The sequence below is a fragment of the Trichomycterus rosablanca genome, chromosome 6, assembly GCF_030014385.1.
Source record: "Trichomycterus rosablanca isolate fTriRos1 chromosome 6, fTriRos1.hap1, whole genome shotgun sequence".
NCBI lineage: Eukaryota > Metazoa > Chordata > Actinopteri > Siluriformes > Trichomycteridae > Trichomycterus > Trichomycterus rosablanca.
In genome coordinates, this window is record NC_085993.1 from 42,878,924 (window position 1) to 42,895,048 (window position 16,125).

Consider the following 16,125-nt stretch of genomic DNA (forward strand, 5'->3'; position numbering starts at 1 on the left):
AAGGCCAAACACACCTGCATGCACATTTGCATGCAAACACTAAGCACAACCTGCAAACACACACATGCATTCAGGTATAGCAAAGATCACATACTGACTTGTTTCATTGTTTAAGGCTGAGCTATCTGTCTAACTGAAGATCTTCTCAATTACTGAACACTGTCCTGCAGCAGTCTTCTGATTGAGGAGTGAAGAGGTGAAACTGAGCTTTATTACAAGTAAACACTAGGCTAATATTTTTAAAGACTTTGTTTTAGGTTAAAAACTTAACCTAGTAGCAAGTCAGCAGTTTCTGCATAGTTCAGCTAGTTTTAGAGACAAACTAATCCAGTAACTAGTATCAGATGTTGCGCTAAAATGCCACATTAAAACAAAATTTTTGACAAAATTAGTTAACATAACATGATGCTTAGATTTGCATTTGTTTACATTTTGATTGTGAACGTATTAGATAAAATAAAAGTGAAACTACACACTTTTAAAATTTTATGTTTTATGGTTTATGTATATTTGGGCCATGACAGTTCCCCTTTGGTCTGTTTGGTCTGTTCTGGACTGTAGCAAAATGAAGCTAAGCATGGCTCTACCGTTTAAAGCAGGCTGTAAAGTGTATGAGGATACAGTGAATCATTTAAAAAGAGTAAAGTTGCAAAAAAAACTTAAACAGCTTCCATACAAATTGCACATTTTAGGCACCTTCTAAGTGTATGGCAAGGTGCTGTAAATAATGGTTATTAAACCATCTATTAATAAAGCTACTTAACTAATTCTTGAAGAGGTTTCAGTGGCATGAGAGCAATATTAGCAAAATAGTAGATCTAAGATGATGCTGTGAAAGAAACTGAGGGAATTAACACTCACTCAGGCCTGCACTTGACTGTAAATTAAGAGGAACTGACACATAAGACTGTTTGTACTTCTAGCTTACTGTCCATAAATAAAATATTGTCCCACCACAGTAAATGGACATGCATACACATACAAATAATACAGCCATACACCTTGTAGACATTTTCACTCAACACACAGGCCCTTATCCACATTCCCCCCAAAAACACTTACACAAGCACTGATTTGCATGATTTTACTGAATGAATTCAGGGATTTATGCACTGAAAGTTATGAACATGTTTCTCTCGCTTGCGGTCACGTTTTGTTAAACATTGAATGCGTCATTATTTATTTATGGGAATGCAGCCATATTTAATTACCTTTGTTTACATATTTATGCACTGCAATACCTCCTAAGGAGCGTGAAGGAATGTTCACTTGAGTTTTTATTGAAGAAAAGAATTATGTATTTAAATTCTTACATTTAAGAGGTGAAGATTTGTGCTCAGCATCAGCTCCAGTTTTATTTATTGCTCATGAGAATGAATGAATTTGTACTTGTTACATAATGTGTGGATGTGGTGGAACGCCACTCATGTTTCTCATAAACCAGTTCTATTACAGAAGAAGAAAGCCTGTTTAAACACAAGCTGTATATTACATTATATTTATTACTATTTATTTGGTTTTTATTGCATTGTTCACCTGCACCCAAACAAGACAGCTTTATTTTATTTATAATTTTATTGATTGTAATTAGTACATTGTTGAAGTGTTTTAAGTCACAAATAAAAGTTTCCAGAAAATAAAAGTTTCCTATCTGTGGTCATAAATATTCATATGTTCTCTGTCATTTAAAATATTACATCATTTTAATAGACATGCAATAATTTAAATTTAACAGCAAATATAACAAATGTGTATTTCTCAAAACCCAGGGACCAGCCCTGATTATGCAATCCATGATTCAAGTATTCTCTAATGCAGACATATAGGTTATTTTGTACTACTTCACCTTCCTTACATTCATACTGTTCACACTGATCACAGTTTTTCTGTTTTCTCTCTCTGTGTGAGAGGAAGAGTGAAGAAGAAGGCAGGAACAGACTGGAGGATTTATTTCACTTTTCATAGTCTGGTGCCGCTCATATCCTGTAATGATAAATTAAAAAATAAATTAAAACACAATACATAAATATATTCGCAATACAAAAGAAATAATTTCTATAATAAAACATGAAACATATTTAATAACACAGCTTCTGACAGCCAAACGTTACACTTTAGAGAAAGTTTAGAAAAATAATTCCATTACATTTTAGCTTAAACTCTGATGCTGTAGGAGACCGCAGTATAGATCTGGTTGCTTCTATACACTTGATTCTAATTCATCATTACTTGCCTCAGGTGTGTCACAGCAGGAACATAACATTCCTTTATTCGACTACTAGATCAGAAATCATCTGAAATGTTAGATCAGAAATCGTATCCAATGTCATTAAGTATATATTTACTTGATAAAATAAGTCTATAAATACTTCTTTTTTTCTTTCTAGTCATATACAATTTTTAAATAGAAGTTACCAGTTTTAGTTTTTTTTATTGTGGTTTTCTTAGTTTCTATTAATTTTTGTATGTAAATATTTTAGTTTCACACTCAGCTAGTAGCTGTGGGTCTTTATGTTTTTATTCTCACCAGGATTCTCACATTGGGCTTTTATAATTGATTCTTAAGAATGATATAAATATTTTATTGTAATTTTTTTGTACTTTTGAAGACCTTGTCTCCTAACAGCTAACATCACACAGTTTGTGCAGTATGTGAATTAAAGTTAAGCTCTGCAATGGATTGGCACCCTGTCCTGGGTTTTTTCACCATGATACTAAACAGGACAAAGTGAATGATGAAAATAAAAGATGGTACTGAACTCCTGTTTAATGGCAACTAAATTACTCGTTGTGCCAAATAATGATAAAAGTATTTTTCTTGACAGCTCCAACATTATACCCTAGTTAAGTGGCATGGCATTATGTAAACCAAGCCACTAGGGGGGAAAACATATCGGTGCACCCTTAGTTGCTAGTCCCAAGCCTGGATAAATATGAGAATGATGTCAGATTGGCTTTGTCAATTAAAGGGCAGAAACCCTGCAACAAATTTACATTTACATTTTCGGCATTTAGCAGACGCTTTTAGCCAGAGCGACTTACATTACTGTCACAGTATATTACATAAACAATTGAGGGTTAAGGGCCTTGCTCAAGGGCCCAACAGTGGCAACCTGGCAGGGGTGGGGCTTGAACCAGTGACCTTTGGATTACTAGTCCAGTACCTTAACCGCTAGGCTACAACCGCTGGGACACCCTATTGAGGTTATTCCTGCCTGTGTCCAGTGTTTTCTGTTAAAACTGTACTTTATACTAGATGTGCAGATCTGCAAATGTTGACATCAATGTAAAAAAATGTTAAAGTTTGCTTATAATATTTTAAATGAAAGTGCTGGTTTTGTCTTCTAAACAATGAATTGCTGTGGCTTTTACAGACCTTAACCCACGTGTGGATGTGTGTGTCTGCAAAACTCACCACAGATTTTTCGCAGCTCGGCAGAGTTGCAGCACCGTGGTGTTTAAGGCAGTAGAGTACTGCATCATGCACTGTAGGGAAGAGACGTTCTTTGGAGATATCAGCAAAAAAGCCACCTTGTTCCAGCTGCTCCACCACTGAAGCTAGATTAAAGCAAAACAGAACAGATGTTAACTTAATGCAAGTGTATAAAGCATCAGGTCAGGAAAGCAAGAAAATCAGATAAAATAATGGCAGTATGGAGTTTATAGCAGGTACTGTATTTCTGACATTGCTTAAGTTTACTTGTATCATTTTACTTACGCTGACAGCCGGTCATGTAGATGTAAACATCAATCTCTCCAAAATCATGGAATATCTGTCGACAGACAAAAGAAATAAACCGCTGACCACTGTCATTTTAGTCAGTCAGTATAGTGCCAGTTGACTGGCCAACATTTGATTAGATACTGCTAAGACATGCTAATCAAGAACAAAGAATTAGGTCAGTCAGCTGTCTATTCATATTAATCACTTATTACTGATCAACGTCATGGTGCATCTAAAGCCTACCTCTAAAATACTGGGAATAAAATGGCCAATTATAGGCAAGCACACACTCACAGTACTAATTCACACCAGAGGGCAAGTTAGGACAGTCACTGGCATGAGGGTGGAAGAAAAGGACTAGGGAACCCGGAGCTTTGCGGCACCAATACTACATGTTGCGCCACTATGCCATCAAAGAATAATTAAATTCTTTTTTATTATTATTATTCTCATTATATTTTAATTATGATTACTTATCAATAAGTGTTTTAAGTATAATGGTATGTGTATATAAAAATAAAACATAAATATAAAAAACTATTTTTATAATAGGATATACATATAGTAGGATTCAATTTGGAGGTTCAGATCAGGGGTGGTTGCAGGTTTTTATACAAATCAGGTGAAGCTTTACCTGATAAAACTGATCAGTTGTTTGAAGGCTAAGACCAACTGTTAAAAAACGGTATCTGTACTTTGTGGATAAGGTTGGACACCCCTGATTTAGATGTTTAGATCAGGCATGTTTAAACACAGACAGTTTGATTAACTGCGAGTTTTGCATGTTCATGTGTCTTTATGGGTTTCCTCTGGGTACTCTGGTTTTCTCTTACCCTCATAAACATGCAAATGGTGGACTGACTAATCTAAACTGCTCATGGGTTTAAGTGATTGAGTAAATGGGTTAGTGTGTGGTGCACTTCAATGGATTGGCATCCTGTCTGGGTTGTTTTTCTGTCTTGTGCCTAGTGTTTGACACTGAACCCAAATCAACACTGGCCAGAAAGAAGCGATTAGTAAAAATAAATGATTTTTTTGTAGTGCTCAGGTGGCACAGTAGTCTATTATGCTGGCTCACTTCTGCTGAGATTGGAACCAGGATTGGCTATCCGCCGCTCAGGTGTCAAACAGACGTGATTGGAGGTCTGTTTGGGGCCTACAATAAACTGACGCCCCTCTTCAGGGTATTCTTGCCTTGTGCCCAATGTTTCCCATTAGAACCGGACCCGCCGGTTGATAAAAATGATTTCTTTTTTTTCTACTATAGTTGTTGATAGTAACTGTAGTTTAAATATGTTGATGTGTAGTAGTTTTTTTTATTCAGAATTAAAATGTCACTCACATTTTTCAGTGTTTTGATGGCCACAGTGTCAATGAAATTATTTGGAGAAAGATCTAAGATGATGGAGTGAATATCCCAGGTCCATTTTCCCAGTGAGCCTAATGAAACTCTTTCCAGATCTCTGCTTAGTGTGTCCTCACTACTGGATTCCAGTGTTGTGATGTCCCCGTCCTGCAGATCGGACATGGAACCCAGCGTGCTGGTTTCGGGATCTATGCCTTTTAGGTACACCCAGCTGTTGCGTGGGGTCTCGGGCATGACAAACACTGTACCGTTTTCTCGTTCCCTCCATTCTTCTTCTTGAACTTTGTCTCTTATACTTTCTCTCAACTGTCCTGCCTGTTCTTCAACTGAGAACACACAGTGTTTGGCTCGCTGAGACGCCACTCTAAGAGCTTGTTTCTGCATACATAAACAAAGTAAAAAAACATTAGCAGGGTTGTAGGGGTTTTTTTTCTTCTCTTTTTATTAATTGCACCAATTTATGTATACTTAATTTCCCTGTGCACTCTGGTGCCCTCCACGACATGCACACTGACCCTCTTTTGCATTTTTACTTGGTCATTAAGTATGAGTACACTTCAGATTAAAACATAAAACATTTTAGAAACGTTGACTTGGTGACTTGGAAGACTTGGTGTAAAGAAACTCCAGTGGTCTGCACAGAACCCTGACCTCAGCCCCACTGAACAGCTTTGGAATGAACTGGAATGTCAATTAAGGCTTTCTTGACCAGCATTAGTGCCCAGCCATACAAATGCTCTTTTATTTGGGCACATATTCCCACAGACATGTTTTAAAGTCTTGTGAGAAGCCTTCTTAAAAAAGTGGATGTTATAGCTGGGATCACATAGAGGTCACACTATTTCATTTTAATTTTTTTTTTTTTTAAATGGGATGTCCAAAAAGCCCATGGTCAGGTGTCCAAATACTTTTGGCCATATAGCATAGCTTACAACTGAGAGTCAAGGATCTAACAATGGCAACTTTATGGTCTTTCAATTACTATACCAGTATGTTAACCACTGAGTTACCACCGTCCATTCGGTATGATTGACTCACCTGTTGTTTGGCTTCTCTCTTAGCCCTCCTTGCTGCTCTTCTCTCTCTTCTTCTCTGCTTGGCCTCCTGTCTGCGCTTATACGTGATCATCTTAGTGATGTCCAAGCCACTCTGCAATACAGTCAACCCCCATCAAAAGTGTAAACTACTTCTACAATACCACAGAGCTGACAGATAAAAGATTAAACATGGCAAGAAGTATAAAAATAAAAAAAGTGGGTGTTTACCTTCTGTTTAAGTGCTTCCAGGTAAAGTTCAGCATTTGCAAAGTATATGGTGGCTGAGGAGCGAAATATGGTGATGCCTGGCACCTCCCTTACCTGTCACACATAAATTCATTTATGAATTCAACATTAAAAACCATTTTAAAAACTAGTAGTGAAAAAAATTTATCACTTTGGTCACTTTGACTTAATTCATTGTTTAACGTCTCTAAATAAATAAGTGACTTTTTAAAAAATTTATTATTTTATTGCTTTTTCCTAATTTAACTAGGACAACTGGGTAAATATAAAATTAACATAAATATTTGTTTTCCATGTCCTTTGTATGCATCTGCGTCATTCGAGGTCAGTTTGACTCCAGGCTATTTTAGCATTATATTTCGGATTGTTGTTTTGGATGATATTAAGGTCAATAAAACAAGAATCTTCACAAAACCTCCCTCTGCTTTAGGGCCCTGACTTATCATTACCATCCCTGTAGTGCAAAAACCACTAATAGTTTATAGTTTGCATGACACAAAGAAGGGGACAACATAATTCCCCTGCAAACTTCAATATTTCCCGCACCATGAGGAATGGAAATATGAATCCCAGTTGATTTAAGGCAGCAGTTTTAAACCTATTGAAGTTAAGGCCACTCTTTGATACTACAGACCTATTTTGCTATACATTCATAAATGTATGCAGCCTATAAGACTTTTTTTGACCACTGGAATGTCCAGAATACAAAGTTAAATGAATGTGAGGTGTGCCTCACCTGATTGTGTGTCTCCATGTCCAAATAGAGTTCAGTACCAGGAAGATGGCCTAGGACAGAATATCTTGGTCTGTTGAAACAAGAAGGCACATTTAAAATGTGTGAACCACTAATACAAAACAAATTTGTGGGAAATCTTGTAAATTAAAAAAAAAAAAAAGTTAATTATCTTGTACCTTTAACTGACAAATGTACAAATAAATGAATTTTAATGTTTTCAATGACCAACTTGATTGTATTTTGCATTTAATACATGCAACATGCTCAGAAAATAAGTCAGGGTGGGGTAAAACATGAGTGAAAATGCTATAAACTACTCAACTTATACCATTTTCAAACATCCCATAGCTGAGGTGTTATTATCCTTTCATTGTAATTTTAATGTGCTGTAGGCATCAAATTCTGAATTAGTTTTTCTTTATAAAGCACTATAAAGTTGGTCAGTGAAAACATTTTTCTGTCAATCTTTTCTTCGTACTTTTGTCAGTTAAATAAAGATTTAAGAGAATAACCAAGATTCTTGTTTTGTTGTATTTTACAAACTGTCCCACCTTTTCTGGAAATCGTGTTTGTACAATACAAAACTCTGAACATTAATAGAGTAAAAGTAAAGATTAAAGAGGGATTGGTGACTTACTTCTGTGTTCTGAAGATAACAGTAAGCAGGGCAAAGCCAATAGAGGCAGCTAGACCCATATCCATATTAAAAAGGACTGTGGACACCCATGTGACCAACCACACCAGCTACAAGACCAAATAAATATTTCAGCATCACAACAAACTACACTTTACATTACATGTGCATGAAAAATATTACATACATTAAAAATCTCTCTTTTCAGCATTTCTGAAACTAAAGTTTTCTTGTTTGTACATAACTTTTGCATACTGCTCTAATAAATGCAAAAATAACAATGAATAGCACTGGGTTGAAGAGAAGGAGATGAGGTTTAGTTGATTGCTTTTTGATAATTGTGTGTGTAAAACTATTTTTCCTTCAGCTTTCAGGTTGTCCCAACAGGGACGGTTAAGGGGGCTTGCTGTTTTTTAAATCAAGTTTTGTTTCATAATTTTGTCACTGAGAACTTCCATGATTGCTACTCATTGAGTAAAATTTTCACAACCAGTAGCAACATCTTATATAAAAAAACGTTAATTTAAACTTTATGTTTATGATTATAAACATAATATTCTAGTCAAAAGGCATTGTGTGTAATATTCAAGAGCATAATTTACAGAAAATGTATTAAATAACAGTTAAATATTAGTATACTTCTACAGTTTATAACCATTAAACACCCACAATATTTTCCTTTAAAAATCACAAAAAGATTTAGAAGCAAGATCACTTTGTTCCTGATTTCCTAATAAATAATTACTGGTGTAATGGTCTATTATGCTAGCCCACCACTCTAAGATCTAAGTGTAAATGTCAGCAGTGTTATCAGCCAGCCAGGCATCTACACAGACATGATTGGCAATGTCAGAGGATATCAAAGGATCCCGCCTTGCATCCAGTGTTTACAGATGAAACTAGACCTGCCACAACCCTGACCAGGATTAGGCGGTTAATGAAAATGAAATTCAGTTTCAACATTTTACATGAAAAATATGTTTACAGTTTAATGATTCTACTCATGAAAAATCCTTAATTTATGCACAAATCTTAGTATTGCCTCTAAAATCTGTTACATAATCCTTTTAATATGTTTTATGAGGGGTTATCATTAATAGAGTATATATAAAGTACTGTTTTAATATACATTTGAGAATGTAAATTTATCATCAAACAAAATGACAAAATTAGTGAACACTAAAGTATAATAATGGATATAATAATGGAACATAAACAACTTTAAGATAAACATCATGACTTCCTACCAGATCAATCTTGCTGCTTCGCCACAGTTTGACAACATCAGCATACTGCTTGAACATGCCTTTTAGATTCACAAAGACTATAGCAGCAAGCACTGACTTCATGCACACACACACACACACAGCAATTTATGTTTAAGTGCAAATAATACATGCAAATACAAGCAGTACAAGAATTTTTACACCCTTGTGAAGATTTATTCAGACATACCTTGGGCAACTCTTGAAACAGTGGGCCTAACTTCAGCACTGTCACCAGAACTATCATAGCTGACACCACACCTGTCATCTACAGCAGCACGACAGAACACAATAAAGCACATGTAGATAGGATGTGTGTAATGATGTCTTAAATAACCTCTCAGTCATTCTCTCTTATCTCTAACACATCTGTAGCCTGTATGTGATTGTGATTGCCTGTGACTGTCATGTGCAATAAAGGAATATGTATGCCTGTACAGATGTGAAGTACAAAAAACATTAGCTGATTTGATTTGATTATACCAGTCCTACCATTGATAGGCATCACACAGTTACTTAATCTTAGCTAGGAATGACTAGCCAGTTTGCCTTCTGGCTATTTTGGGGAGGTAAGAGAACTCGAGCCATTTTTGCATGAGGTTTTAGAATGTTTGTAGTTGTAGTTTATTGGTAAGTAAGGTTTTAAATCTGTAAAAAAAGAGGATTCCTGTTAAAAAGAGGATTTTTTTTCTGAAGAAAAAATTTGTAATTGTGTTACTGGCATGGTCAAAAAAATTGTAAATAAATGTGAAAATTTTACTTTATTACATGATTGCTACATTTTGTTTACCTTAACTTAACAGACTTCCCATGAAAATTTACTTTTAAGGCTAATAGTTCTCTGTTTTTTTTCCTGTGTACAGGCTGAAATTCTTGTCCATGTGAATGATGCATACAAGTCTTATAGTCCATACAGTCTAAGTTATTATATGAGTGGATGTGTGTGGGGGTCTTGCCTGTGTTTTGCCTCCAGTGGTTTCCTGTACGAGACTGCGAGACATGGAGGCACAGACCGAGTAACACTGAAAAAAACCTCCAACTGTATTACTGAGCCCCAGAGCCACCAACTCCTACAACAAGAGACATACAGTTATCATTACAGGTTTAAATCATCTTTTATTTAATTCAGTTTTAATGAAGCTCATCTGCAGTGGTTGTTTGCCATCGTACCTGATTGCTGTTTACTTTGTAGCCATGCTTGAGTGCAAATGTTTTTCCTAAAGAGACAGATATGGCATAGCCCACAACGGCCAAGGCAAAGGCGTCCACCACCACCTCAGAAAAAATGCTTGTGTTTGGCAAAGTAGGGGACTGGAGCCTAAATGGTTAGAGAAATAATAATGATCATACAGGTAACTAAATCAAATGTGGCATTTAAGTTTATCAGGGACACAAATTATGCCAATTTTCTCCAATAACCAACTGTCATTAGTCAACAGTTAACTGATAACCAACAAACTTTCAACATTCCATCAAAATATAAAACACATCACAGACCTTCATCTCAACAAGTCTGTAAACCTTAATTAATGAAAAACCAAGTAACATAGTGATTGTGTCAGTAATGTAGAACATTAGGATGAACATAAACAGTGAGCAGAACCTGTTCAGCATCATGTATGTTGAATTTAAATGGATATGATTGTAAATGAATTTAAATGACAGCATTAATTCAAACATGACTTCTTTTTTGGTTATCTATTAACTGTTTAATCATTAAAATGTCTAACAGTTATACAACACATCATAAATTAAAAGTGTACATGTTTTTTGGAATCAATAACTTACCCACTGGGAATCTCTCCCACTACTGAAATGTCATAGGTTTCATTCTGATGAGTGTAGAAAGATATCAGTGTACCCATCACAATCTAGTGTAAACACAAACAAAACCACACACACACTTCAGCTTAAGCTGCTATTTTAAAATAAGCATTTGCATTTAAAAGGCTTGGTCTGGAGTTCAGAGTGGCTCACTCTTTGTGCTGAGTGTAGAAACAAAGAGGTGGTTTTAACGTTATGGCTGATCAGTGTATATAGGCAGTCAATTAAGAGTGGGGAGGAGTTCAGTCGAGTTCTTTCTCCCACAGTCAAGTTATAAAGTACCCTAATTATTATTATTATTATTATTATTATTATTATTATTATTATTATTATTATTATTATTATTATTATTAATTATTATTACTAATTACAGTTGTTGTGGTAAATGGGCCATGTCCTACATGCAAAACAAAAACCATGGTCTGAGATCGGTCATTTGTGTATAATAGGCAATTCTTGTGCATACAAATATTAAAAATAAAAAATAAGCCATTTTGGCAATACAAATATGAAAATTAGGATTGCTCATCTTATCAATCTGTAACAGTGAAAATGTGCAACACAAGAATGTAAATAAAAGTAATAAATCATACAACAAGAAGTTCCACTGGTATGGGCACTGGCAGTTTCTTTCTGAATCGGTTGTTCAGTTCTTTGGCAGTGATGAGGATAACGATGGACACAACACTAACCACCAGAGTGGGCAGATGAGTATTGGGCAGCAACTTACAAACATCCACCAGAGTCTGCATACACACATAAAAGGTTTAGGTAGATGTTTAGAAACAGGGATGACGTTTTATGATTTCTTCTTTGGCCAACAAAAAGAAGTGAAGTACTTACATACACCAGAGAGAGCGACCCAATGAATCTTGTTGGAGACACTTTGAAAAAGTACTTTAATTGAGCTACTACTGCATGAGCAGCAGCTGCTGAAGTATATGCTCTCACTAACGGCTCTGAGAGATATGTACCCACAAACCCAAACTGCACCAAACCTAGAATCACCTGGGAGACATGCATTTACACAAATGTTACATATCTGTATAGCAGTATATCATCTCATTACCTCAAACTAGATTTTGGTGTACAGTGCTGTGTGTAACAACCTGAATTAATCCTCCCAGTACAGTAGTGGCAGCAGCAACTTGTACTCTGTAAAGATCTCTAGCAGTAATGTCTACTTCTTCTGTCACATTAGTGCCATTAATGATGAGAAAGTTTTCATCAGGGGCAAGTCTTTCTGTAACACTCCCCACCATAATACTGAGAATTGTAAATGTCCCTGTCGAACATACATAGAGTTTAATTAGTCTTTTAATTAGTCAATTCACGCTTAATAAAAGTAAATAAAACAGCTAACAAATCATTTGCAGCACTATGAAAAAAGTGTTTGTCCCTGATTCTTTACATGTTTGCACATTTGTCTCACATCATTTTCATACTTTCAAACTAAATGTAATTAATAACTGGGTTTAATTTGACGAGACACATCAGCCTTAATTAATGCCATGTTGCATTCAAACAACTTGAGTTGAACCTTAGAAGTAATGTGAAGAAGGCCAAAACAACTCAACAAGCTGCACACTAGCTGATTAAAACATTATTGAAAAAGTATTGAAAATAATAATAATAATAACCAACAGGAACATACTGCATAATCTCACTTCACATTTGCAAAAAAAAACAACACACTGCTATTTGGGCTAATGTTTTGTGGACTAATTAATTAGTTCCACAATAAGAACAACATACAGTAAGAACAACATGGTGCTGGTAGTGTATTTGTGTTGGGATGCTTAGCTGCTATTGGACCAAGGCAACTTGCTATAATTGACTGAACCATGAATTCTGCTCTCTGCCAGAAAATCCTTAAGAACAATGTCCTCTTATTAGACGTTAATCTCGAGCTTAAGCACAAGTGGTTATGCAACAAAACAACTATTTGAAGCACCAGAGCAAGTCCACCTCTAACTGGCTTAAATAAATATAATGAAAGTTTTAATCTGGGCCAGAAAAGTCCTGATAGAGATCATGTGTCAATGTGATCATGTGATCATGCTACAGTATCTGGGCCAAGAAGATCAAACCAGTTACTACATATAGGTGACAGTTACTATTTTATGTAGGTAAGGTTGGTGTACTTTTTTCAGTACATAAATGATCATTTAAAACTATTTAGTGAGACAATAAAAATATAGAAAAAAGCAAGAGTACACCTAGAGTTGGAATGTATTCTTTAAAGTATGTTTCATTTGCCTGCTATCAATTTGTAAATCATTGATTGAAGCTGACTTTATAAAACATTAAAGTGATGCCATGATTGAAGCTTTCTTACCAATGGAAATGTGTCTGGAAGACCCAAAGAAAAAATAAATAAGCACAGGATAAAAAGAGCTGTACAATCCAAACACTGGCGGCAAAGAGGCCAACAATGCATAGGCCATTCCTACAAAACACACACGACATAAGACTGGATAAGTCATAACGCTTAATCAAAACTACAAACTCAAAAATACATCACAGGTATAGAAAATACAATAATAAATTAATTAGAAATAATTACTGCTAAGTTTAATCAACATGGATTAATTATTTTTCAGCTTTTGTACTTTAACATTTATGGCTCATGGGTTCTAGTTTATGTAATAAACTTCTCCAGAGGAGCTCATTCCTGTGATCTTATAAAGCATATAGTGTGTATTCAAAGATTTCTATTTAACAGTAAGATACACAAAAATGAACAACACTGCTAAGTAAACGTTTACCTGAGAATGATGTCTTTTGACCCAAATAACACATTTTGTCAGTTTACTAGGTTTAAAGTCTACTATATTTGTTTGTTTATTAGGACTTTTACATCAGGTTTTACACTTCATTCATGCCGTAGGTTACTGGGAATTGAATCCAGGACCTTCTCGCTGTGAGGTGATTTGTTATAGGCCGGGTCAATGTTAGAGATTTTTAAGTGATTTCATTTTATGTGTGTTATTATTTAACAATAGCAAAGGATGCGGGGATTTGGCCAAAAGAAACATGTTCAAATGCACCACTACAATCTTTTACAGATGAATAATATTACAATTCACAGCTCAGTGCTACACAATAAATCAGAAGGTTTCTAATGTAGAAGTAACAAGCTGTGGCAAATAAACTGATTTTATTTTACAGCTTAATAAATGGAAAGTTATTTACATTTTCGCCATTTAGCAGACGCCTTTATCCAAAGCGACTTACATTACAGTTACAGTATACATTCTGAGCAATTGAGGGTTAAGGGCCTTGCTCAGGGGCCCAACAGCAGCAACCTGGCAGTGGTGGGGCTCAAACCAGTGACCTTCTGATTACTAGTCCAGTACCTTAACCACTAGGCTACTGCTTATTGTAGTAGATTTGCTATTTTACTATGTTTTACCTTTTTTATTTTAAGCATAATAGTAAAATGCAATAATCCAAGATCCAGAAAAATTTTATACCTTGCGGGAGGTGCATGATACCCACACTGATACCAGAGACAAGGTCGGGCATGCCATAGTCCCGAATAGAATAACGAGGTAACCAGTACAGCACAGGCAAACACTCTACTAGTCTACGTTTCAGTCTAGGAATTGAACACCTGACACAGAATAAATATAACAATGGTCAGAAAATAAAGAATATTTACTTAATTAAAGAAAACATACTATTTGTTAAGACATGACTATACACACAGCATCTCACCTGAGCGAGTTTTTGATGCGATGGGAGAAAGGTATATGATTTTGCGAGGGGTCTAATCTTTGAGACAGCTGCTCCAGTCTCTCTTCATCCAAGATTTCTCTATTCACACAGTAACCCACCATGTTCCTCCACTCAATATATTTATACCATAAATAACACTAGATTGGTTGTGTGCTTAAATATACACACAGCAAATCTTTTTCTATAATGAATGAGTTTGCACAGAATGCTCACAGATACTTACATAAGATGACATAGTAATAGGGGCTGTACTTCTGGCTAATGATTAATAAAAGAAAAAAAACATTAAATACCAAATTATAAACAATAAAAATGAACACTCTGACTTATTATTATTGAGACCACAGTTGCACCTACAAATTGCAAGTTAGAAATATAAACTTGACCTAATTTTAACATACATCTCATGTTCTCTGTGATTTTGCTGATTAAGCTGTTTTTTCTTATGTTTCCACTGGTTTTCTCTAAGTCAGCTACACTCTTCTGGTTACAGATTCTATCCGGCTGTTGCGTAAAATCAGGATTAAATAATAATTACAAGAATCATTTAGGTCTAGACCGCTTCCTTCCTGTGATGAGGACGACAAATATATTAAGATGGACTTTCCGGAAATGGAAAATGGAATTTCCGAAGCAGGTACATTGCAAAGCTGAGCAAAATGAAGCATCAAATGTATTCTTCCTCTACCTGTTAACATGTTGCCCTGTCAGGACCTCTACACACAGCAGCAAGCAGGCACATAAGACAGTGTTGGTGTTACAAAACTCCAGGAGCTTGAAGACTGTGTGGGTGTATGTTTGCTTGTTGCAAATATTGTAATTTATAATTATTTACTTCACTGTCAAGTTATTACAAGGACTCTTTACTAAAGGAAAATCTACTCGGTTAATATTTTCATTAAGAATTTAGACACACAGTTTAAAGTTTAGCTTTTATAGCAAAAGGACTGTGGTTTGCAAATCTCTCTTCCTCTCCTGTTATTCCTAGGAATCAAAAAAAGTAATAATAAATGAGTAATAAAAGCTTCTCTATAGATTTAAAGATTTGTTGAATTAATTCTGTTATATTTAACATAAATAATCCTTATAAAATGCTATTGAAGCTAATGTAAAGTAATACACAGCCATGTTTTAAGATCTAGTGGAAAGCCTTCATTCACCATGAAACATAGGAAGCTGTTGTAACACAAAATGAGGTACCATTCCATGTGTCCATGGTTTTTGGATGTGAATTTGGGTGGTAGGGTGTGTACAAACCTTCAGCTATCTTGTGTAGGTACTTTGTATATTCAAAGGATACACAGTCCCTGCTAGCCCACAGTGTTTTGACATAATGGCCTACATTTCTAAATTGTTCTCACGATTAGAAAAGTGATTAATCATCTTATGTAGAATATACCTTTAAGAATGGAATGGTGAAGTGCAGAACTTCATCATGACAACAGAATGAAGGGTGAAATCTGACCCCAGATACTCTGCAGCCTGACAGGCCATTCTAAACATTAGGGCACATGTCAGACACATTTCATAAATAATGAAAATAAATACTACT

At 35.4% G+C, this 16,125-nt stretch overlaps 1 protein-coding gene across 1 annotated transcript; it reads right to left on the reverse strand.

The window, feature by feature from the left end:
- Positions 1–1,959: 1,959 nt before the first annotated feature.
- slc26a6l (solute carrier family 26 member 6, like) lies at positions 1,960–14,808 on the reverse strand. Its single transcript, XM_062998138.1, has 20 exons — positions 14,797–14,808; positions 14,553–14,683; positions 14,309–14,448; positions 13,171–13,281; positions 11,942–12,117; positions 11,676–11,840; positions 11,426–11,578; positions 10,797–10,879; positions 10,179–10,326; positions 9,965–10,078; positions 9,199–9,276; positions 8,991–9,086; positions 7,747–7,853; positions 7,110–7,179; positions 6,356–6,448; positions 6,129–6,239; positions 5,067–5,468; positions 3,719–3,773; positions 3,416–3,558; positions 1,960–1,983 (listed from the first exon to the last, which is right to left on the reverse strand). The coding sequence occupies exons 1-20, from the start codon at positions 14,806–14,808 to the stop codon at positions 1,960–1,962; spliced, it is 2,412 nt and encodes an 803-aa protein (XP_062854208.1).
- Between the last annotated feature and the right edge of the window lie 1,317 nt (positions 14,809–16,125).

Excerpts from the sequence above, each read along its gene's own strand:
- slc26a6l (XM_062998138.1), bottom strand. Across the intron at positions 9,087-9,198 it reads TGTTTCAAGAGTTGCCCAAG|TCAGTGCTTGCTGCTATAGT; the intron begins GTATGTCTGAAT and ends GTGTGCATGAAG. Across the intron at positions 7,180-7,746 it reads GTTATCTTCAGAACACAGAA|ACCAAGATATTCTGTCCTAG; the intron begins GTAAGTCACCAA and ends TTGTTTCAACAG.